At 39.2% G+C, this 25990-nt stretch overlaps 1 protein-coding gene across 4 annotated transcripts in view; it reads left to right on the top strand.

Moving 5' to 3' along the window:
• Positions 1–25990, top strand: part of ENTHD1 (ENTH domain containing 1) — a 91474-nt gene that overhangs the window by 14903 nt on the left and 50581 nt on the right. For all 4 annotated transcript variants that reach the window (XM_081590207.1, XM_081590203.1, XM_081590204.1 and 1 more), the window contains 2 exons: positions 9723–9965; positions 23758–23876. In XM_081590207.1, the coding sequence (XP_081446333.1) occupies positions 9723–9965; positions 23758–23876 (362 nt within the window). The remainder of the gene's footprint in view (positions 1–9722; positions 9966–23757; positions 23877–25990) is intronic.

Raw genomic sequence — 25990 nt, 5'->3', positions numbered from 1 at the left:
TGTTTCTTCTTCCCTGTAATATTCTTTCCTTGATATCTGCTCTTTGAACTCCTATTTAGTCTTCAGATCCTAGCTCAGAAACCTCTTCTTTTGTACCCCCAACTTTCTTCCTTTCTTCACTGGGCAGGAATAATTGCTACAGCAGTTTATACATAATATCAGAGTGGTATTTTTTATAGTGTATTTTATCTACTATGTATATCTGTCCTTATCTAAATTCTGAGGGTATATACCATATGTTAAATGATCAGTAAATTTTTATTGAATGGAAGTCATAAAAATAGCAAGAGACTGAAGAAAGGAATGTGATCCTTGAAAAACTTCTTGGTAAGAATGATTTTGTTCAATCAGAGAAGAAAAAAAGCAGAGTGAAGTCTGTAGGGAGAAATTAATCAAGGAGAAATTGTAGTGACCCAAGTAATCTACAGCTGGATCAAACCCTAGATATAGATTATCAAGAAGAGACCAGAGAAAAGATAAAAGTAGAAGATATTATAGAAAAAAGTCTTTTTTTTCCCTCCATGGTTTTTATACTTGCTGTTCCCTTTGCCTGGAGTCCTCAGATACCTGCAGTGCTTTCTGCATCCTTCAGATCTTTGCTCAAAAAGTCGTCTTCTTCGTGCAGGCTTCTGTGCTGTGCTGTGCTGAGTCGCTCAGTCGTGTCTGACTCTTTGTGACCCCACGGACTATAGCCCTCCAGGCACCTCTGTCCATGGGGATTCTCCAGGCAAGAATACTGATGTGGGTTGCCATGCCCTCCTCCAGGGTATCTTCCTAACCCAGGGATCGAACCCAGGTCTCCTGCATTGTGGGCAGATTCTTTACCATCTGAATCACCAGGAAAGCCCAAGAATACTGGGGTGGGTGGCCTATCCTTTCTCCAGGGGATCTTCACAACCCAGGAATCAAACTGGAGTCTCCTGCATTGCAGGTGGACTCTTTACCAGCTGAACTACTAAGGAAGCCCATGCAGGCTTCTAGATCTACCCTATTTACAAAAAATCAGCCCCGCCCACTCTTTGCACTGATATGTTTTGCACCTTCTGTTTTCTTTTTCTTCATGGTATTTCTTATCAGATGTTTGTATGTTTTATCTTATCATTTATGATATATCTTCTACTAGAAAGTAAGTTTCATAAGGGCAGGAACATTCTATGTCTGTTTTGTCCAGGCTTCATCTCCAACGTTAAACGGTGCCTATCACAAAGAACATGCTCAATAATTAATAATAGTGATACTACTGGGGAAAAAAGAAAACAAGTCAAAATTTGGGAAATGAGAGAAACTTATTTGCAAATAGTACGTTAGCATTTTCAAATAATGTTCTCAATATGGTTTTCTTTAACCTCCAGGCAGCTTTTCAGGTGAAGTAGATTTAAAGCAATGAATCAAATTGTTTATCTCAAAACATTTAAAATAAATACATGACTTTTAAAATCTGTGCCTCAGGATTTGACGAACTCTTGGAAAGCATTTTCTGCCTCTTGCTGGTTGTGGAAGCATTTTCCCTGCAAAAAGTTGTTGAGATGCTTGAAGAAGTGTCAGTCAGTTGGTGAGAGGTCACATGAATATGGCGGATGAGGCAAAATTTTGTGGCCCAATTAGTTCAACTTTTAAAGCATTGGTTGTGTGACGTGTTGTCAGGTGTTGTCGTGAAGAAGTGGACTCATTCTACTGACCAGTGCTGGCAGCAGGCGTTGCAGTTTTCAGTGTATCTCATCGATTTATGAGCATACTTCTCAGATGTGATTGTTTCACCGGGATTCAGAAAGCTGTAGTGGCTCAGACTGGCAGCACACCACCAAACAGTGACCATGACCTTTTTTTGGTGCAAATTTGGCTTTGGGAAGTGCTTTAGAGCTTCTTCTCGGTCCAGTCACTGAGCTGGTCATCGCCAGTTGTTGGATAAAATCCACTTTTCATTGAATGCCACAATCTGATTGGGAACTGGTTCACTGTTGTTGCATAGAATAAGAGAAGAAGATGCTTCAAAACAATGATTTTTTTTCATTTTTGGTCGGCTCATGAGACACTCACTTATGGAGCTTTTTTCACCTTTCCAATTTGCTTCAAATGCCAAATGACTGTAGAATGGTCAATGTTGAGTTCTTTGGCAGCTGCTCGTGTAGTTGTAAGAGGATCAGCTTTGATGATTGCTGTCAGTTCGTTGTTGTCAACTTCTGATGGCCAGCTACCACACTCCTCATCTTCAAGGCTCTCGTCTCCTTTGCAAAACTTCTCAAATCACCACTGTACTGTATGTTTATTAGCAGTTCCTGGTTCAAATGTGTTGCTGATGTTGCAAGTTGTCTCTTCTGCTTTACGACCCATTTTGAACTCGAATAAGAAAATTGCTCGAATTTGCTTTTTGTCTAACATCATTTTCATAGTCTAAAATACATATAAAATACAGAGCAAGTAATAAGTCATTAGCAAAAAATCATAAAGCAAGAAATGCACATTAAAATACTGTAAATATAGCCACATTTATTTAAGAATGTATTCCAATATCAAACAGCAAATTTCAATAATGCAAAACCGCAATTACTTTTGCACCAACCTAATATTTCACATGGCTAGTTGGTGACAGAGCCAGGATTACAATCTAGATGTTTCGATTTCAGAATCCATGTTCTTAACTACTGTAGTGTATTGGTGAATGAATGAATGAATGATATTATCCCAATCCTCCTGATGCTAGTCACACTTCTACTCCATCTTGTCAACATGTGTCTGTCTCCAGACTTGACCAAGCATTTAACTAGTTACACATAGCAGATAGGAAGGGCCCAAGAACTGAACCAGCTCTGTTCACTAATCTGGAGCAGGAGCTGAGCAGTTTATCCTTTTTTGCATGTTTTAGAGATATTTAGGTCAAAGATGAATAAGAAATGTACCCCTTATACTTTTTAATTGTAGCTCTTGTGGCTTAAAAAGTCCTTCATTCGCAGGAAGCTCAAATCTGGTGCTGTGTGACAACCTAGAGGGGTGGGATGGAGTGGGAGATGGGAGGGAGCTTCAAGGGGCAGGGGACATATGTACATCTATGGCTGATTCATGTTGATGTATGGCAGAGACCAACACAATATTGTAAAGCAGTTATCCTCCAATTAAAACAAAAATCCTTCACTCAAGTATAACTAATTTGGGCAAGTAACTCGATACAGCTGGCATGAATGGCCAGTTTTCTTTTATCTTTGATTTAGGGCCCATTACAGGTAAGGCTCAAACTCATCAGAAAAGATGCCATGTTTCCATAGTTGATTCAGCAGTCCTGAATCTCCTTGACATCCTCAGGTAGAGTGTACCATTCTCTCCTTTATGTCCACAGTGTCTGTATACCTCTGTCAGAGTACCTTGATATCCGTGTCTGTATCCCTTACAAAACTTGAATTTCTTTTCTTCTTTTTTTAATATTTATTTCCTTATTTTTGGTGGGTTGGGTCTTAATTGTGGTTCTTGGGAGCTTCATTGCAGCATGTGGGCTCCAGTAGTTGTGGTGCGCAGGCTCAGTTGCCCCACGGCACGTGGGATCATAATTCCCTGACCAGGGATCAAACCCATGTACCCTGCATTGGAAGATGGATCCTTAACCACTGAGCCACCAGGAAAGTTCCCCAAACTTGAATTTCTTAAGGGCGATAATAGTGTTCCTAGTACTTAGTACGATGCCTGGGTGTAGGATCACCCAATAGGTATTTGGTGAATGGATGATTAATACCTTTATATATTTATACTTTCAGCAAATTTATAGCAATTGACTTTCTTTTAGGAATATAAAAAATATAAAAGCGATAACTGATCCCTTTAATAACAATATTTTCCATTTCTTTACTATAAATTATTTTTAAAGTATATTTTTAATGCTAATAGTGCTTTATTGAGATATAATTTATGTACTCTAAAATGCACAGATCTTAAGTGTACAGTTTGGCGAATGTTGATAAACATATCCATCACCCACTCAAAATAAAGAACATTTCCATCATCCCAGAAAGTTCCTTTATTTCTCTTTCCAGTCAATCCTCCCTTTTTCCTAGAGGTGATGACTGTTTGGTTTCTTTCACCATACAGATTGGGCTTCCCTGTGACTTAGTGGGTAAAGCCTGGGGGAAGCCTGACATGCTGCAGTCCATGGGGTTGCAAAGAGTTGGACACGACTGGGTGACTGAACAACATTTGCCATGAAGTGATGGGACTGGATACCATGATCTTAGTTTTTTGAATGTTGAGTTTCAAACCAGCTTTTTCACTCTCCTCTTTCATCCTCATCAAGAGGCTCTTCAGTTCCTCTTCGCTTTCTACCATTAGGGTGGTGTCATCTGCATATCTGAGGTTTCTGATATTTCTCCCAGCAATCTTGATTCCAGCTTGTGAAACATACAAATGTTTCTTAAGTTTCTCTTAAGCGAACAAGGATAGTTTTGGCCTTCATAGATATTGTACCCTAATGGAGGAAAAAGACATTTACCACCCAGACAGTTACAAACCATGGAAGCCTCTGAAAGACAAGTGTTGGTGCTATGAGTGTGTGAAGCTAGGGCATAATGTGACCAGTGAGGCCCTGAGGTATGTGTAGGGTGAGGCGAAAGGGGGTTCTTATCTCTCAGTAGGAGGCTTTCCTGAAGAAGCGAAATCTGGGCTGTTCCTTCTGCCAGGAGCTCTCCCGCATGCAGGTCTGCACAGCTGGCTTTTTCTTGCTGTTTAAGCCTCAGCTGATATGTAACTTCCTCACTAAGACTTTCCTTGACCTCACCCTGAACTGATGTTAGCACATCTCTCTTCTTCATTTCCTGTAAAACATGATTTTTTATCTGAAATTATCTTCATAAGGGACCTGTCTGTCTTTTCCTCGCCGGTGCCCCCACTACTTAGAATATTTCCTGAAATTTAAAGTGTACAGGAAACGGGTAAATGACCACATAAGTTAACATCCTATGCCTGTTACATAGTTAATCTAGAGATTTGCATGTTCTCATCCTTTGAGTTTGGGAGGATTGTTCATACTGGCTTTTTCCTCATTCATTTTTCTATCCTGTTGATCCTCCTCTCACTCCACTGTGTCTTTTTTTTTTTCTTCTAGTTTTATTGAGAAGTATTTGATGTATGGGAATTCCTAGGTGGCACTAGTGGTAAAGAACCCGCCTGCCAGTAGCACTGTATAAGTTTAAGATATACAGCATACTTACATACATCATTAAATGATTACCACCGTAAGTTTAGTGAACATCCATCATTTCATATGAGTACAAAATTAAAGCATTTTTTTAAAACTTTTTATTTTGTATTGGGGTAAAGAAGATGCTTGAGAGTCCCTTGGACTGCAAGAAGATCCAACCAGTCCATCCTAAAGGAGATCGGTCCTGGTTGTTCATTGGAAGGACTGATGTTGAAGCTGAAACTCCAATACTTTGGCCACCTCATGCAAAGAGTTGACTCATTGGAAAAGACCTTAATGCTGGGAAAGATTGGGGGCAGGAGGAGAAGGGGATGACAGAGGATGAGATGGTTGGATGGCGTCACCGACTTGATGGACATGAGTTTGGGTAAACTCCGGGAGTTGGTGATGGACAGGGAGGCCTGGCGTGCTGAGATTCATGGGGTCGCAGAGTTGGACACGACTGAGCGACTGAACTGAACTGAAAGCCAATTAACAAACAATGTTTTGATAGTTTCAGGTGAACAGTAAAAGAACTCAGCCATACATTTACATGTATCCATTCTCCCCCAAACCTTCCTCTCATCCAGGCTGCCACATACCACTGAGCAGAGTTCCATGTGCTATACAGTAGGTCCTTGTTGGTTATCCATTTTAAATATTACAATGTGTACATGTCCATCCCAAACTCCCTAACTATCCCTTCCCCCATCCTCTCCCCTACCCCAGCCCAGAAACCATAATTTTGTTCTCTTAAGTCTGTAAGTCTCTGTTTCATAAGTTCGTTTGTATCATTTCTTTTTAGATTCCACATATAAGGGATGCCATATGGTATTTCTGCTTCTCTGTCTGACTGACTTCACTCAGTATGACAATCTCTAGGTCCATCAGTGTTGCTGCAAATGGCATTATTTCACTCATTTTAATCCACTGCCTCTTTCTAATGGGGGTTGCCAATGGTAGCATCCTACTCTCTGGTCACAGTGACGGGTAGGTGACTTTCAAGCTGGGCCACTCAGTGTCATTCTCCTAGAATTTTCAAATTTGAATAAATGAAGAAGGAGACTTCTCAGGTGACACAGTCTGAGCTGTGAATATGGAGCTTTCTGTGGCCTTTTCCACATCCAGATTGAAGAAGCGGATCTGTGAGAAGAGAAAAGACATTCCACAGAGGGAAGCAGAGGTGGGTGGGTGAGGGTGCGGGCAGTTTTCTAGTCTCTGCTTCATTTGTATCTGTAGCCCAGTTTCAACCCCTGATTTTCCCACAACCAGTTCAAATTAAGGTTCTGTCACTAATAACCAAAAGATTCCCAATGAAACAGTATATAGCTTTGTTTTTGTTTTAACCTTCACCTCAACTAACAAGCTTTCCATCTTGATGTGTCTTATGTAGTATCTGGCTGTTGATCTGTTGCGTAGTTTAATTTCCTATTTCAAAGCATCTGTTTTCTCTCTCCCTCCCTCTCCTCTCTTTGTCTCTCCTTCTCCTTGGAATTTGTCTCTCTCCCTCTCCTTCCCTCCTTCTCTCTCTCTCCCCGCCTCTTCAGTCCCCTTCACTATTCTCCCTTTTTTCAAACACAAAGCAGTTGCTGCCTAACTATTTTCAGTACTATTCTATTTTAGTTTGTTGTTGTTTAGGTGCTAAATTGTGTCCGACTCTTTTGTGACTCCATGGACTATAGCCCTCCAGGCTCCTCTGTCCATGGGATTTTCCAGGCAATAATACTGGAGTGGGTTGCCATTTCCTTCTCCAGGGGATCTTCCCAACCCAGAGATTGAACCCATGTCTCCTGCATTGGCACACAGATTCTTTACCACTGAGCCACCAGGGAAGCCCATTATATTTTAGTACTATGTACTCATTCTTTTTGGAAATGTATTGGTAAGAAGCAAGTAGATGTTATCTTATTACCATTGTTATTATTTACCTCATCATTGAAGCAGGTGTATTGGGTTCTTGAATTTTTTCACTTTCAACTCTGATGCTTTAAAACATCCAGGTTCCTACTCTCCAGTATCTCGGGGATGATGGGAGGTGGCTAGGGCAGTGGGCATCCTTGAATGGGAAGTTCACTTCAGGATGATTTCTTCCCAAATTTCTGTGAAGTGCTGTGGCTCCATTGTCCTGATGCTGCAGACTGCTCCTCGGGAAGGAGCCCTGAGGCTGTGGGGAGAACCCCTCATCCTTGTGTTTGACATTCTGCTCAAGGTACCTGCTTCTTCCTTTGAACTATTGCAGCTGTCCCCAAAGCCACCCATCCATGCAGACTCCGAGTAGAATGTTCCACATCTGCCCCATAATTTCTAGTTCTCAAAGTTCAGTTCGGTCCCTCAGTCATGTCTGACTCTCTGCGACCCCATGAACCGCAGCATGCCAGGCCTCCCTGTCCATCATCAACTCCCTGAGTCCACCCAAACCCATGTCCATTGAGTCGGTGATGCCATCCAACCATCTCATCCTCTGTCGTCCCCTTCTTCTCCTGCCCTCAATCTTTCCCAGCATCAGGGTCTTTTCCGATGAGTCAGCTCTTCGCATCAGGTGGCCAAAGTATTGGAGTTTCAGTTGCAACATCAGTCCTTCCAGTGAACACCCAGGACTGATCTCCTTTAGGATGGACTGGTTGGATCTCCTTGCAGTCCAAGGGACTCTCAAGAGTCTTCTCCAGCACCACAGTTCAAAAGCATCAATTCTTTGGCACTCAGCTTTCTTTATAGTCCAACTCTCACATCCATACATGACCACTGGAAAAATCATAGCCTTGACTAGATAGACCTTTGTTGGCAAAGTAGTGTCTCTGCTTTTTAATATGCTGTCTAGGTTGGTCATAACCTTCCTTCCAAGGAGTAAGCGTCTTTTAATTTCATGGCTACAATCACCATCTGCAGTGATTTTGGAGCCCAGAAAAATAAAGTCAGCCAATGTTTGCACTGTTTCCCCATCTGTTTGCCATGAAGTGATGGGACCGGATGTCATAATCTTAGTTTTCTGAATGTTGAGCTTTAAGCCAACTTTTTCACTCTCCTCTTTCACTTTCATTGAGAGGCTCTTTAGTTCTTCTTCACTTTCTGCCATAAGGGTGGTGTCATCTGCATATCTGAGGTTATTGGTATTTCTCCTGGCAATCTTGATTCCAGCTTGTGCTTCCTCCAGCCCAGTGTTTCTCATGATGTACTCTGCATATAAGTTAAACAAGCAAGGTGACAATATACAGCCTTGACGTACTCCTTTTCCTATTTGGAACCAGTCTGTTGTTTCATGTCCAGTTCTAACTGTTGCTTCCTGACCTGCATACAGGTTTCTCAGGAGGCAGGTCAGGTGGTCTGGTATTCCCATCTCTTTCAGAATTTTCCACAGTTTATTGTGATCCACACAGTCAAAGGCTTTGGCATAGTCAATGAAGCAGAAATAGATGTTTTTCTGGAACTCTCTTGCTTTTTTGATGATCCAGCAGAAGCATCACTATGAACAAAGCTAGTGGAGGTGATGGAATTCCTGTTGAGCTATTTCAAATCCTGAAAGATGATGCTGTGAAAGTGCTGCACTCAATATGCCAGCAAATTTGGAAAACTCAGCAGGGGCCACAGGACTGGAGAAGGGCAGTTTTCATTCCAATCCCAAAGAAAGGCAATGCCAAAGAATGCTCAAACTACCGCACCATTGCACTCACCTCACACGCTAGTAAAGTAATGCTTAAAATTCTCCAAGCCAGACTTCAGCAATACATGAACCGTGAACTTCCAGATGTTCAAGCTGGTTTTAGAAAAGGCAGAGGAACCAGAGATCAAATTGCCAACATCCGCTGGTAATTTTCTCCTTTATTGATTCATTCACTCAGTAAATATTCATTAAGTATTTACTATGGGCTTCCCTGATAGCTCAGTTGGTAATGAATACGCCTGCAATGCAGGAGACCCCAGTTAGGCTACCCACTCCAGTATTCTTGGGCTTCCCTTGTGACTGAGCTGGTAAAGAATCTGCCTGCAATACAGGAGACCTAGGTTCAATCCCTGGGTTGGAAAGATCCCCTGGAGAAGGGAATGGCTACCCACTTCAGTATTCTGGCCTGGAGAATACCATGGACTATATAGTCCCTGGGGTCACAAAGAGTCAGACACGACTAAGGGACTTTCAGTTTCATTTACTGTGTGCCAATCATTCTTTTAGACACTAAAGAGTCTCTGCCCTCATGGAGCTTGTATTCTAGGTGAGAAACCAATAAACAAGTAAACAGACACCTATATAGTACAGTATTAGGTGGTGATCAATGCCAATTTGAAAAATGAAATAAATAATGTAGTGCTTTCCAAAGAAAAATCGAATAGCATATATAAGATGAAAAATGTAATGCCAGTGTATGATGAGATTTCATCATATGCTTACTTCTTAAAGCATAAGAACAGGAGTACAGTCATTGACAATTCTAATGTAACTTGGGTTTCCCTCTACATTTGCTAAAGGTTTTTACACTTTACTTATGTTTTCATTTTTTCCTCATTTTTCTTAGAATAAAATTTTATGGCAGCCTTAATTAAAATTTTCTAAGTCAATTAATGTATTTTTCAGGTTATTATATTCGGGAAACATCAAAACAAGTTATAACTTTGCTGATGGACGAACAGTTGCTGCATAGAGAGAGGGAAGCAGCATGTCAGACTAGACGGCGTACCTCCTACTCTATGACATTTCCTAAAAGATTACCTGGTACGGGTAACTCACCAACAGCGTGTGTTTCTGCCCCCACACCAGAAATTCCTGTTTCAGATAAGAAGAATAAGCTTCTTAAGGTTGCACAGCTACATAATAAAGGTGCGTATAATGGGCATTGGCCTAAAGTGCAATAGGTATCATTTAAGAACAACTAAAAAGTAGAAAACATTGGGTTTTAGTACTGAAGTATTAATGCTATATTAGTAGTACTGTTACTACGTTAGACATCATACTGTAGACAACAGTGATGAAGGATACTGCTCAGTAGAAAATTTTATGACTATTTCTGAATGCAGTTATCTGGGATTCAAATAAAATGTTTTTGAGCTTTAAAGGTATTAAACTAATACTACCCTATTTGGCATCCTGATTGAGTTTTAAGATGTTAATCATAACTGCAGATGAAGGAGAACTGTGTTCAGAGACTAGGGGTCTGGGTGTGCACACATTTGCATTCTTTGACCCTCCAAATCAAGACATTGACATTAAAAAATGTGCCTCCAAATTCTGAGAATGTGCTAAAACTCTTCTAGGAAAGTTCCCTGTGTTATATAGCCTTTTCCTTTATCTAAAACTTTAAATCTGGAGCACTGAAAAGTAGTCCTTCTTAGAAAAGAAGGCACTTATTTATAATGTTATAATAGAAATCAGAAAGAAAATGCAGTTATCTTTTCTACTGAATTTGCTGAAACATAAAGGGAAACCCCATGGACAGATGAGCCTGGTGGGCTACAGTCCACGTGGTCAAAAAGAGTCGGACACAACTTAGCGACTAAACAACAACAAAAGAATGTCATTTTCCTCTAACTTCTCCAGTATAAACCCTGTTAATAAATTGTGTGTAAAGAATGGAGTTTGAAGGAGCAAAAATATTAGTGAAATGTGACTTAGGTAACTGGCCCTTGAAAGCAACTACACTTTGTGCCATAGTGAGGGGCATAGTAGGAGTAACATATACATCTGGAAGCACATAGTTGAAAGCATTTTCAAATGTCTGCCTCCCAGCTTTATCATGTAATTATATTAAGCAAGATCTTGAAAGAGAGACATCACAGGTGTCAGTTAAATTAATTGAAAATTTAAAATGTTAATATTAAGGCCAATACAAAGCAATCCTGCTAAAAATTGTTAAAGTATAATACTATTCTGACAAGTCAAGAGGTCTCAAATGTTCACTCCATTTGTACTGGTGTGGACTGGGCAGTTGAAAAATAGTGAAAGAGGTGGGCATTGTAATTATAATAGTATTAATAAATACCAACCAAATACTTCTAAAAAGTAGTGGAACCTCTTTCTTTGGGGACCTGGTCCTTTGAAATAAATCTTGAAGGAGCCAGAGACACGTTCTGAAATTTTCTGATAGAAGCCTTAAATTCAAACTGATACCTAAAATGAAGTAACAGAGTAAAATAACCAATTATGACTTACCTAGAGTTTCTGCACGCCTTTGGCTACTTCTCTGTTACCATTTTTGTTCTTCTTTCTTCCATTTTTTTTCCTCTCCCTTTCTTTCATTATAAATATGTTTATTAAATTTATAATTTGAAATTTGGATATCTAGCAGAAATTTGGAGCGATAGCAGCGAATAAAACAAAGCCCCTCTTATCATGTAGCAAATATTCTAGTGACAGAGATAGATATTAAACACACATAAATAAAACAGATGTAAAATACTGTGTCAGATAGTGTCAAGTCCTATAAAGAAAAGGGAAGCAGTGACAGGACAGAGAGGGACAGAAATGGCTTTATTTTAGGTCAAGTAGTGAAGGAGGTTCTTTTGGAGGGGGCAGAGATTTAAACAGAGACTTGAATGAAGTGAGGGAACTCTCCATGTATATCTGGTGTCTTTGGGCAGAGGAAACAGCTGTACAAATGCTCTGAGACGGGGAGCAAGCTTGGCACCCTTCACCGTCAGCCTGGGAGATGAGTCCCTAAATTGCTGCAGAAGTAGCTCAACTCTGAGCCATTTTTGTGACTCATATAAGAAAATCTAGCTTATTGCCTTACAGTCACTGCTTTTTTTAAGCCCAAAATGGTATTTCCCAGCTTTATGATAGCTTCTTATTCAATTAGACTGAGCTCTGAATACCCTTTGACTATTTAAAAATATCAATCTACCTGCAAATGAAGAAGTTTTGCTACAATTCATTTTTTTCATGCCACAAACATGTATTGAGTACCTGCGTACTATGTGCCAGACACTGTTGGGTAGGCCTGGTAAACGAATTGGGTGTATTTCTGCTCTCACAGAGGTTAAATCCAGTGATGGGCTTTCAGTCTGTTTCAAAAAAAGGATGTTCAAAAAGAGCTTTGGTGAATGACAGCATCATTGAAGTGCATTTGTAGTGAAAATTTAAAGTGAATAATGAATTTTTAGATATAAAAGCTATAGTAAGTTTGTTTAAAAATCTGTTACATGATTTTAAAATTTCATTTACCATCACTGTGAATCATATACATACAAAGGGGATATATAGAAGTGTGTGCTTGTGTTCACAAAAAGAGAAATTGGATTAAGTAAGCTTAGCAATACTAACCATATCCATGTAGGCATTTGACTCTGAAACTATATTTTATTTATTTATTTTTTAAATAAATTTATTTATTTTAGTTGGGGACTAATTACTTTACAATATTGTAGTAGTTTTTGCCATACATTGACATGAATCAGCCATGGGTTTACATGTGTTCCCCTTCCTGGACCCCCCTCCCACCTCCCTCCCCATCCCATCCCTCTGGGTCATCCCATTGCCCCAGCCCTGAGCATTTGTCCCATGCGTCAAACATGGAATGGTGTTCTGTTTCACATATGATAATATACATGTGAAACTGTATTTTAAAAGAAGAAAGAAAACTGATAATTCGGCTGGGCCTGGGGAAGATAAGAAAGTTTATTAGGAGGCATTATTAATGGGACAGGAAAAACAGCAAATGATAACTTGGAGGTGTGTGGATCAGTTAAAATTAGGGGCACCCACGAGTGACAGTATTGGGGCCACAAAACTGGTAGTGGTGTAAACATAGTAAGAACTTCTCTCTTCTAAAAATAATCCAGAACTAGGTATTCTAGGACCAGCATGGCTCTTCATGATGTCAGGGCTCTTTCTGTCTTGTTGCTCCACCAAACTCACCATGTAACTTCCACTTTATAATCCAAGATGGCTGCTTGCCTCCAGCCATTACATCTGCCTTCTAGCCAGTAGGAAAGAGGAAGGGTTGAAAATATGAATGCCCCTTCCCTTTAAGGACATTTATGGAAATTGCTTATGTAAAAGCAATAAAAGATGGTTTTGGCTTACATACTCTTATTGTTTAGCACTTAGTTGCATGGATGCTCCTAGCTTCAGGAAAGGCTGAGAAATGTAGTCTTTATATAACAGCCATGTGCCCAGATGAAAGAAAATCTATTGTTAAGGAAGAAGGAGAGAATAAATATAGGGGACAACAAACAGTCCCTACCATAGTGGTAGAGAATACAAGAAATGAATTAATCATGGTAATACATGGTTGTCAGATTAAATGGAATAGAAAATATAAATTTTAATATGTAGAAAAATGTGGGAAGATAGTTGAGAGTACTCTGCACAGTTTATACAGTACATAATGAGCAATATTTGGAAATTTCAGTTTGATACAACTAGCAACTAGGATCCATTGTAGGCCTTGGAGAACAGAAGGGGATGTTCAGCTTAGTCACAGAACTTAGCTTTCTTATTACTGAAAACAGCTGTTGGTGGAAGATAATTCTTATTGCTTTGTGTAGAAATGAAGGAGCTACAAATTGGAGGGAAGCGTCTAGGAGACAGTTGTTTCAATCTAGGACCTGCTCAAAGGTTATTGAAATGAAGGAAAGGTAATGTATAAAGATAGAATATAGAGAGGAAATGGATACACAGATGATATATTGGAGAAGAAAGAAATAAAAAATGACTCTAACATTTGAGTCAGAGAAAATGAAGGCAAGTTATAGTTTCATACAGGTAAATTTCCATCAGAAGGAATTTAAAGATGCTTCCGAAATATTTAGTTATAATGAAATGTAAAATTGAATGCATTGCTAGAAATCTGATACCCTGGCTTTAGGATCCTGAGCTGAAACAGCTGTGCCTCACTTCTTTGTGGTGAATTAGCAAGGGAAAAAAGATACTTTAGAGAAGGTGTTATACACACATCGCTGCTTCTACTCCTTTTTTCCTATTTCTGGATGTTTTCCTCGTGTTTTAATTTGGGTGGATAGCTTGGGTATTTTTTGTTTAGATGATTTTGTTGTTTGAAGGAAGAGATGAGCTGAAGGATAAGTGCTGCTTGATGGCAAGACAGAAAGCTGTATAAAGCACAGTGATAACTCAGCTTTTCTGAGCTGTAAGCATCAGAATAAGGGCCTTTCCTTAGAGGTAATAATTATAAAAACTATCACCAGAGACATTGCTTACAACTAGACCAGCTAAACATTACCTCTGTGGATCATCCAGTCTTCCATAAAGAGCTCTTTAGTGGTACTGTTCTTTACAATGGAACTTTACCTGTATTGGATAAGGATTACTCTGGCCTGTGTTAAATGTAATAACATTTTACATCATAGAAATATTTCCCTAAAAATTGCATATGATTCCTGTTGAACCAAAAGTTAGAATTCAAAGCAGTTGTCATACTTTAATAAGCAAAAACACCCATGTTGGACTTACCTGCTGGCACAATGGATAGGAATCCACCTGCCAATGCAAGGGACACAGATTCGATCCCTGGTTTGGGAAGATTCCATGTGTTGCAACTAAGCCTGTGCGCCGCAACCGCTGAGCCTGTGCTCTAGAGCCTGTGAACCACAAGTCCTGAGCTTGTACACCCCAGCTACTGAAGCCTGTGTGCCTAGAGCCCGTGCTCCACAACAAGAGAAATCACTGCAATGAGAAGCCCACGCACCACAACTAGAGAGTGGCCCCAGCTCACTGCAACTAGAGAAAGCCTGTGCAAAGCAGAGGAGACCCACCACAAAAATAAATAAACAATACGTAAAGTAAAAACAAACAGAAAAACCACCAGCATTTTCCCACAGTGAACTTTATATTTATGGAGAGTTGATGTAGAGCCATACTTGGTGGCTTTATCATATACAGTCTCAATGGCAGTGTGTGTGGTTGCTACTAAAACATTTACACTGATGAACGTTTAAGCAGTGATTTTTTTTAATTTAAAAATAAATATACAAAAAAGAAACGAACAGCAGCTTATACCTCTACCACCCTAAACCAACCACTATTAACGTCTTAGAATATTTGCTTCTAGTCCGATTATTTTTATTCTTTTGTTTCAGAAAAATCACCTTATTCTTGTAAAAAAAAAAAATAGGCCCATTGTAAAGAATCACTTCCAATCCAATCACTCAGAAATAGCCATAATTAATATCAGATGATTGTAAATTCTAGGCATCTTGCTATCCATCCATACAAATACGTATGAAGATGAATAACTAGAGAGAAATTGTTTTTATAAAAATGGAATTGTGCTAGTGCTAAGTTTCACTGACAGTATTTCAGGTTTACTTCTGGTAATAGCACTTACGAGGAGCTCCAAGAAACTCATTTATTGCACAATAATTAAAGACTAGAAATGATATACTGAGACATTTCTGGACTCACCAGAGGTATGGGAAGTCTCCAAGGATCTTCTAAAAATTTAAATTAATTCAATAATGAAATATATATATATATTTTTTATTGAAAATCTAAAAAAATGGCAAGTATCAGTTGTCTCCAAATTGCACAAATTTAGTGGAGGGTTTCTAAAGCCTGGTACTATTGACATTTTAAGCCAGATAACACTTTGATGTGGGGACCACCCTGTGCAATGTAGGTTGTTGAGCCTTATCTCTGGCTTATACCCACTAGATGGTATTATCTCACATCCCTTCCTTTTGTGAGAACCAGAAATGTTTGCAGATGTGGTCAGATGTCTCTTGGGGACAAAAATTGCCCCAAGTTGAGAATCACTGAGTGAGTACATTTAAAATCAAAATCCCAAAAGGATTTTAAACATGGAGTTTGATCAGCTAATTCCAAAACTCATCTGAAAGGAGCAGAGGGTCAGGCATGTCTAAAATGTTCCTGAAGAAGAATAAGGTGGAGGGCTTGCCTTTCTAGATCACAAGAACAAAGAGCTCTGATCATGGCAGTGTGGTAGTGATGCAGGGATAGGTGCATGGCCAGTGGAGCAAACGATAGATCCCTGAAAACAAACCTGTACAACTGTGTTATTTTAGTGTATGACAGAGGTGGTGTTTCACATTGGTGAGGAGAGGATGAACTGCCTAACAATACCAGGAAATTCATTTACCCATGTTGGAAAAAGTGAAATTAGGTTTCTGTCTCATATTGTGTACAAGAGTGTGTGTGTGTGTGTGTGTGTGTGTGTGTTAGTCACTCAGTCCTGTCTGACTCTATGCAACCCCATGGACTGTAGCTCACCAAGCTCCTTTGTCCATGGGATTCTCCAGGCAAGAATACTGGTGTGGGTTTCCATTCCCTTCTTCAGGGGATCTTCCCGAACCCAGGGATCTCACATTTCGGGCAGATTCTTTACCATCCGAGCCACCAGGGAAGCCCACACAAAAATGTATCCTGGAGGAATTAAGGACTTAAAAGTGAAAAAGCAAAGCTTCAGAATGTTTAGAAGAAAATATAGAATATCTTTTCCACATTGGAATAGGGAAGGATTTCTTAAACATTAGCCCAAAAAAGAGCAAACTATTAAATACTATTTTTAAATAATGTAAATAATAATAATGTAAATAATGTAAATTTGACTACTGTGGTAGGCAAAATTCTGTGACTAGACCTCAATGACCCTTGCCTTTATTGAATCCTCTGTCTTTTGAATGTGAGGATAACTTGTGAATTATTATGAATTATCACTCCCATGATTATGTTACATTATATGTCAAAAAAGGGAGTATTCAGGTGGGCTTAATCTAATCACAGGAACCCCTTATTATAAGCAGCGTTTTCTCTAGCTCAGTGGTCCCCCACCTTTTTGGCACCAGGGACCAGTTCTGTGGAAGACAGTTTTCCACGGGGAGGGGATGGTTCAGGCAGTAGTACAAGTGGTGGAGAGCAATGGGGAGTGGCAGCTGAAGCTTCACTAGCTTACTCACCTCCTGCTGTGCAGCCTGGTTCCTAACAGAGCAGGGGTTGGGGCACCCTGCTCTTGCTGGTGTTAAGAGAAGTCAGATTCCAAGAGTGAGAAGGATATGATGCACCCTTTCTGGCTTGAAGACGTGCATGCTTAGTCACTCAATTGTGTCTGACTCTTTGTGACTCCCCTGGACTGTAGCCCGCCAGGCTCCTCTGTCCATGGGATTTCCCAGGCAAGAATACTGGAGTGGGTTGCCAATTCCTACTCCAGTGGATCTTCCCCTATCCAGGGATTGAACCTGTGTCTCCTGCATTGACAGGTAGATGCTTTACCACTGCGCCACATGGGAAGTTTGAAGATGTAGTGATAAGCAATGTAGGTGGCTTCTAGAAACTGTCCCTCTGAAGCATTTGTCCTGAGTAAATATAGTAGTAAAGTGAAATCACAGAGGTGGTGTCTGTAGTGGATGCTGTGGTGTTTCCCAGATTCTCGCTTCAAAATCAAGGCACTTGTTCCCTCAGCTGCTGGGAGAACTGGCACCCAAGGGGTCTCAGCTGATTTCTCTTCAAACTCCCAACAACTGAAGAAAACTGCTCTGCCTGAAGTCCTGCCCCATCCCTGAGAGAACCTACTTTCAATGACTTGTGGATGTGGGCCAGCCACCTTGCTTCAAGGCAGGACAACTGTGAAGAGCTGTTCCAGCCCCCGAGCTCCCAGGAGGATTGGCCAAGACCTCTGTTGCAAATGCATTGCAGTTCACTTTTTCCCTTGGCCCAGGCCTACCTCCCTCCCTACTCTAAATGTGGTTTCTGAGAGTGCTTCCTAATGAATCCCTCTCATACAAATCTGAGTCTCGAAGTCTGTTTCCTGGGGAACCCAACCTACAGCAGTGACTTTGCCTCGAGACTTAGGATATAGGACAATGATATGTACATAAATGAGGAAAGAATTATAAAGCAAAATGTTAACAATTGGTGGCTCTGGCTGAGAATTCTTTGTACTATTCTTGCATCTTTTCTATCAGTCTGTTCCATGATATTAAAATTGTTAAGGTTCCAAACTCGTGATACTCTTCGTCACCATGAGGCTTTGAAACCTTATCAGTTCTTTATTTTCTATGACTGATGCACGTGTTCATTTTTGAAAGTTAATTTTGGGGGCTTCCCTGGTGGTCCAGTGGTTAAGAATCTGCCTTGGAATGCGAAAGGACACAGGTTCAGTCCCTGGTCCAGGAAGATGCTATATGGGTGGAGTAACTTAGGCCATGTGCCACAACTACTGAGCCAGTGCTCTAGAGCTCACAAGCCACAACTACTGAGCCTCCGCACTGCAACTACTGAAGCCTTCACACCTACAGCCTGTGCTCTGCAACAAGAGAGGCCACTGCAATGAGAAGCCAGAGTGCTGCATCAAAGAGTAGCCCCCGCTCACCACAACTAGAAAGCTTGTGAGCAGCAACAAAAACCCACGACAGCCAAAAATGCTAATAATAATTAAATACATATTTTTTAAAGTTAATTTTGTTAGGTAAGTGACTTAGTTTACTCCAATTACACCTAAAAGGACACTATTAATACATAGCCAAAATGTCTGTTAGATGCTAAATAATACATAGAACAATTTGCACACTCACGGAGCGTTTCAACTCCAAAATGCACAGTGGCGTTGTTAATGTCTGATAGTTTGGACATCAGTTTGATATCTTATTTGAGAAGTATCACAAGCTTCACCAGTTCTGCTTTGTGGTATTATCTGAGTGATACAGGCTCAATGAGATCTGTAGCTTCTCTCTAGATCGTTTCTGCCAAGTACCTACAGCCTTGGTATCTAAGCGCTCATCTTTGAATGACTCAATAGCATCACTTCCTGCAGCATCTTCACTTTTTCCTTTGAGGTTCCTCATTCACATACTAGTCCTCCTTGGCTGTGACTTCACAGTCTCAACTGATAAATAGCTTGTGATATACAAGGTACTTCATTTCCACTAAGGAGCTAAATGTGTGTTGTACATTCTCCCCCTCTACTTGATTGTGAAAACCCAGAAAGCAATGTTGTGTAATCACCTAATTTAATTAAACACACTTCAGTGGCAATGTTCTGCTGATACTAAAAAAAAATTTCTAAATGGATTTCTCTAGACTCACCACTATATTCTGCCTGCATTTTTGCCCCATAAGATTATTTAATATACATGAAAGGAGTACATCAAGGCTGTATTTTGTCATGCTGCTTACATGTACATCGTGTGAAATTCTGGGCTCGAAGACACACAAGCTGGAATCAAAATTGCCAGGAGAAATTATCAACAACCTCAGATATGCAAATGGTATCACTCTAATGGCAGAAAGTGAAGAGGAACTAAAGAGCCTCTTGGTGAAAGTGAAGGAGGAGAGTGAAAAAGCTGGCTTAAAACTCAACGTTGAAAAAAACAAAGATCATAGCATATGATCTCATCACTTCATGGGAAACAGATGGGGAAAAAGTGGAAACAGTGACAGATTTTATTTTCTTGGGCTCCAAAATCACTGTGGATGGTGACTGCAGCCACAAAATTAAAAGACGCTTGCTCCTTGGAAGAAAACTTATGACAAACCTAGACAGCATATTAAAAAGCAGAGACATCCCTTTGCCGACAAAGTCTTTATAGTCAAAGCTGTGGTTTTTAAAGTAGTCACATACAGATGTGAGAGCTGGACCATAAAGAGGGCTGAGTGCCACCAAAGAATTGATGCTTTTGAATTGTGGTGATGGAGAAGACTCTTGAGAGTCCCTTGAACTGCTTGCTAGGAGTTCAAAGGAAATCAACCCTGAATATTCACTGGAAGGCCTGATGTTGAAGCTAAAGCTCCCATACTTTGGCCACCTGATACAAAGAGCCAACCCATTGGAAAAGACCCTGATGCTGGGATAGATTGAGGGCAGGAGGAGAAGGGAGTGACATAGAATGAGATGGTTGGATAACATCACTGACTCAGTGGACATGAGTTTGAGCAAACTCCAGGAGACAGTGAAGGACAGGGGAGCCTGGCATGCTGCAGTCCGTGGGATTGCAAAGAGTTGGTCACGACTGAGCAACTGAACTACAACAACTTCTGGGATGTCTAAAACTTAAATCCATATTATTTCAAGGATAATAAGTTGCTGAATGCTCAAAGAGTGATAATATAGTTCTTCATTAAATCCCTTGAAAGTATATAGATGATCTAAACCTCAAATTACTGCTGTTTGCCAGGATTAGTTATAGAATCTCCAAGTCCAAAATAAGCTCATTTTAATTATTAATTTTCAGATAAAGTTATAAGAAAATGAAAAGTTAGAGCCATAAATGCAAAATTTGTGTTCTTCAGCATCTTTGGCTTATACCATACTTGCTTCTTTTGCCTATGTAGTTCCTTCTGCTTGGAATCATTTCTCCTCTGTATATATCAGAATCCTAGCTGCCCTTCAAAGACTTGTTCAAATTTTCCTTCCAGTTTGAGGTTCTTTCTGATTACTCTGAGGCACACTGATTTTTTTTTCCTTAGAATATCTATTCATTGTTGTTGTTGTTCAGTCCCTAAGTCATATCTGACTCTTGGTGATCTCATGAACTGCAGCACGCCAGACTTCCCTGTCCTTTACTATCTCCCTGAGTTTGCTCAAAGTAATGTCCACTGAGTCAGTGATGCCATCCAGCCATCTCATCCTCTGTTGTTCCCTTCTCCTCTTGCCCTCAATCTTTCCCAGCATCAGGGTCTTTTCCAATGAAAGTTATTTTAAGAAAGTTTGGCCTGTAATTGTTTTCCTCTAATTGTTTCCTATAAGTCTATATTTTAGACTTACCTCACTAGTCAGTCTATAAACATTTTGAAGGCAAAAATCAGGCTATTTTTATTGTATAACTCTTAAAGTGATTTTGAAAAATTATATACCTCCTTAAACATTTTTAATTGACATGTGAAATTTTGTCTTAAGTATAGTAAATGCAAAGAATATAATTCAAAATATTGACTTTAAAGACAAGAAAAGAAAACAATCAAAAGTGTTTCATGAGTTTTTTAAGAGCATCTAAAGGAATATAGATACTATTGTGGTTGATATCCGTAATTGTTCATTTTAAAAAATGCATGGTCTTCTTTAATTGTTAGAAATTTTGTATCATTCTCTTTTCTCCTTGAAGTCATATTTCTATTTCACTTCTCACAGAATTTTTCCTAACAGAAAGTATGCTTATGCTTGAAAGTCTTCTCTACGTGAAATATGTATATAAATTGCAATTATTTTTCTAAATTGTCTGCAACCAGAGGCTTTAAGTGGAAAAATATTCCCTTTAGATTGACTTATCATTGTAATTATTTTTAGTACACAATCGATCAAAACCACATAAATGTGTTACACATTTTTATAAACACTTATTAAACATAAAGAATAAAATTTTATTGGAAGGACATGTTTTTTATGAACTACATGGAACTGTTCATTTACCCACATGTGAATATTACTTATTGCTTGAAATAAACAAGGTTCAACATAAATTCTGTTTCTGTTTTACATTTTTATAGATGTAAATGCTGAGAAGACTTGTTCACATAAAATTGTCGGTGGGAATAGAAGGTGTTTTATTATAGCAGTGTCAATCAATTCTATGATTTCTTTCCAAGTAATATGCCCAGAATTATACAGTGATTTATTATAAAAATGTTTTCCATCACTTGTCAACTGTTAACATGATTAGGTCTTTCTTCATTGTTGAAAGCAAAGGATTGGAAACAGCCTACTTAGGAAAAGACTTGTTAAACAGTCACTGGGAGCAATTTATGTTCTCAATTTCTGGGAATAATACCAAAAAACTTTTGCTAAAATGTATCAAATGGCTATTAATTATACTGGTTACATATTAAGTTAACCCAGTATACTCAGAATGTGTGGGAAAAATAAAAACACTAATTGCAATGTACCTGTCAACACAAACGTTTTTGAGAAATGATTTTTTTGTGTGTCGTATGCTTTAAATGCATTTTCATCAAGTCTTCAGAACTGCAGGTTTGTTTCATTCAATTACTGGAAAATATTTATCATATTTACCTAGTTTAGAAAGCTGGTCCTCATTGTCAAAACAACCAGTCAAATCAGATTTAAACTTCCTTAAAGAAAAACATTTTACTTTATTTATTTAAATACACATGGAAACAGCCATCACTCTGGTTGTATTAACACTCTCAAAGCTAAGGCACAAAGGCTTGCCCAAGTGTGTTGCACTGGTAGAACTTCCCTTAGGGCTTCCCTCGTAGCTCAGTCGGTAAAGATTCTGCCTGAAATGCAGGAGATCCAGATTTGATCCCTGGGTCAGGAAGATCCTCTGGAGAAGGAAATGGGAAGCCACCGCAGTATTCTTTCCTGGAGAATCCTATGGCCAGAGGAGCCTGGCAGGCTCCAGTCCATGGGGTCGCACGAGTCGGACACGGCTTAGCGACTACACCACCACCACCACAAAGGCTTGTCCTAAGTGTGTTGCACTGGTGGAATAAGGTGCTTCTATCCCCGATGCTTTCTTTGCTCTTCTCTTCGGGGACTCTTCCCCAGGAATGATGCATTCTTTGACAGTACCAGGGGGATGGGAAGCACAAGGACACTGTCCTGCTTCTACATATTGTGATATATCTGAGTACCACACATCCTGGTATGGCCCAAAAGGCCTGTTACTTATGCCATGCTTTCCGAGCGAAAGAAATATGTGTAAGACAGGACAAACTTTGAAGCTGTACTTTGGGTTTTTCATGCCTTGAAGAAAAGAAGCTTCCCCACACCAATCTTTTCTACTGTTCTTTGGTGCCTCAGAGATTCTTATGCTTGTAGCTGAAGGGAAGATGCTCCATAATTAGATGGGTAAAGAAAATGTCTTTCTTTGTAAAGTGGGAGAAATTGATTATGAAAGGAGGAGGAAAAGAACTAGCCAGATGCTTCTACATAGTTGCATCCTCAGACAGGTCAGTTTTTGGTAAGAATATATACAAAACTTGTGGATCTGGAAGTTACATCCTTTAAAGCTGTCTATGCCCACCTAACACTTGGGAAGTCTTTAAATACCCCCAGAGGTGTGTATATTACTTTGAAGATAGATTTCTTAGACTTTTTGTGGTGCCCAATAACATGCTGGAATATAGTTGATTCTAATGCTTTCATTTACATAGTAATTAACATAAGAAGGAAAGTGATATTGACTACAAAAATCATCAAATTCAGCAAATATATAAAACAAAAATAGCTTATCTTCATTGGCATATTCTTTAAATTTTTCAAATCAAAAATTTGTTTAAAGTTTCTTTTTCTCAAATAATCTATATATTTCTGATTACTTTTGCCTAGAACACATGAAATTCACACCACAGTAATAAAGTTCTTTTAAATATTAATTAAAATAATTATAGATGTCACTCCTGCTTTGCTAGAATTTTATTTGAGTGATTTTCACATTTTCAAACTCTATTTTCTATATTATACATCATTTTAAAAGATATGATTCAAATAATGAAACTGTAAAATAGAATCATTGATAGGAGAAAGGGCTAGAATTGAAGTTGTATTTTTAAAATCTGTCCAAACTTGTCAGTTATGATAAAGGGATATATTAAATGATTAATACTCATTGGTTACCACTGGCATATGATGGATGTTTTGTAGACAAACAGATCTTCAGAAGTGATTAACTGAAAAATTGTGAGCTCATGTGAAAACATGACTACTTTTTGTCAAAGTAAAATCTTAGCTTTATGTTGTTGACAGAAAACACTTCCAAGGCAGGACAGAAACAAGAGCAGTGTCAAGACACTGAGGTGCCCAGTGGAACTGTCTTGTCCCAGGAAACACTACCCACGAAGGTTAATGCCTGGAAATCGACAGAGGTGAGTCATCACAGTAGTTTCCTATTGCTGCTCTAACAAATTCCCAGAAGCTTAGTGCCTTAAATCAACACAAAAGTAGCATCTGACAGTCCTGTAGGTTAGAAGTCTGACCCAGGGATTGCTGGCCTAGAATCAAGGTGTCTACAGGGCTGCAATTCTTTCTGGAGCCCTGAAGGGAAATTTTGTTTTCTTTCTTTTTTGAGCTTCAGGGAAGAGAAACTGTCATCTTTTAACTTTGCTTTTGATACCTTCTGTTATTCAAAATTTTATTAACAAAGTTTTCTTTTTACTTTGTGCCTTAAAAAATCTTAAGAAAAAAATTTTTATCCTAATATAAGAAAAGTCTCTTATTTTTTCTTCTAAATGTTCAAATATATATGCCCTCTGTGAAAGTGAAAGTTGCTCAGTCGTATCTGACTCTTTGTGACTCCCATGGACTATATAGTCCATGGAATTCTCTAGGCCAGAATACTGGAGTAGGTAGCCTTTCCCTTCCCCAGAGGATCTTCCCAAACCAGGGTTTGAACCCAGGTCTCCTGCCTTGCAGACAGATTCTTTACCAGCTGAGCCACAGGGAAGCACTTTGTACCCTCTAAAATTTTACCATATAGTGTTAAGATAGAGGTCTTATTTTATTTGCACCCTCTGTGGGTAAGCAAGGCCTTCCCAGGTGGCTCTCTGGTAAAGAATCCACCTGCCAATGCAGGAGACACAGGTTTGATCCCTGGGTCGGGAAGATCCTCTGGAGGAGGAAATGGCAACCCATTTCCTTCAGTATTCTTGCCTGGAAAATCCCATGGGCAGAGGAGCCCAGCAGGCTACAGTCCATGGGGCTGCCAAGAGTCAGACATGACTAAGCGACTGAGCATGCGGCTCACAGATAAGCAATATTTAATTTATCAAGCAGTCCATCTTCCTCTATTCATGTAGACATTTTTTATTGTGAAATAATTATAGACTTATAAGATGTTGCAGAAATAGTATAGAGGCCTAGGTATACTTCACCCAGCTTTCCAGCAACAGTTTTAAATTATAGTGAAGTCCAGGTTATCAATTTTTTACTTTAGGATCATGCCTTTGGTGTCATATCTTAGAACTCTTTTTCTAACCCAAGATCATGTAGGTTTTCTCTTGTGTTTTCTTCTAAAAGCTTTATAGTTTCATGTTTTACATTTAGATCTCTGATCTATTTTGATTTAATTTTTGTGTGAGATGTGAAGTATAGTTGAGATTTTTTTTTTAAAAACTTTTTTTCCCTACTGATATCCAATTGTTTCAACACCATTGTTAAAAAGGCTGAAATTTTACTGTAAGTGTTTAAGTGTAGATTTTCCTTATCTCTCTTCTTTGTCACCCTGCGAGACTCTCCACTGGAAGGTCTCTCACCTCTATTTAATTCTGAGACAGTTATCTCTGGTTCAGATATTTCCTACTGTTTATTTTTTATTTTTCTCTCTTTCTTGAGCTCTTCTTATCTGGATATTAGTAATTCTATTTCTACCATCATATCTCTTCAGTTTTCTTTATAGACTCTATTTAATGTTTTCTTTTTTCTTCATCTAGAGTTTCTCAATCTGATCTTCCAGTTTGATACTTGTTCTCGGGGAATCCATTCCACTGTTTATCCTGACTGTGTTCTCTGTTTCCACATTCTGTTTTTACATTTAATATTTAATGTTTCTGTTTCATTCTTTTTATTGTGTTTGTTCCTGTTGCATATTGCTTATCCCTTTCCTTATTTATTTTAGTTTGTATATTAACTTTATTTTAAGTTCTTGGTCCATCTTTTCTAATATCTATAGTTTGACAAAACCTGTAATTCAGTTTTTTTTTAAATAGTTTTGGTCTTCAGATGACTGTTTACCCCTCGAGATTATGGCTGCTTCATCTAGGACTGCTAGAGGTCAGACCTTAGTCCGTGTCAGCTCTGTCAGCTTAAGTGAGAGGCGGGAGAAGTGGACTGCAGGGTGGAGAGCACGTCCTTCTCCTCCCTTCTCCCTCCAAGAATACCAGAGTTAATCATTCCTCATTCTGGGGATCAGTGCATCGGATTAGGTCTTTATCCTTAGCACCCCAAGAAGCAGCTTTAGAGGGAGGCACTCCTTCAGTGGTAA

The sequence above is a fragment of the Giraffa tippelskirchi genome, chromosome 4 (assembly GCF_054371585.1).
Source record: "Giraffa tippelskirchi isolate mGirTip1 chromosome 4, T2T-mGirTip1v1.2.pri, whole genome shotgun sequence".
NCBI lineage: Eukaryota > Metazoa > Chordata > Mammalia > Artiodactyla > Giraffidae > Giraffa > Giraffa tippelskirchi.
The sequence above is the reverse complement of the archived record's forward strand: the minus strand, read 5'-3'. Positions and strand labels throughout refer to the sequence as shown.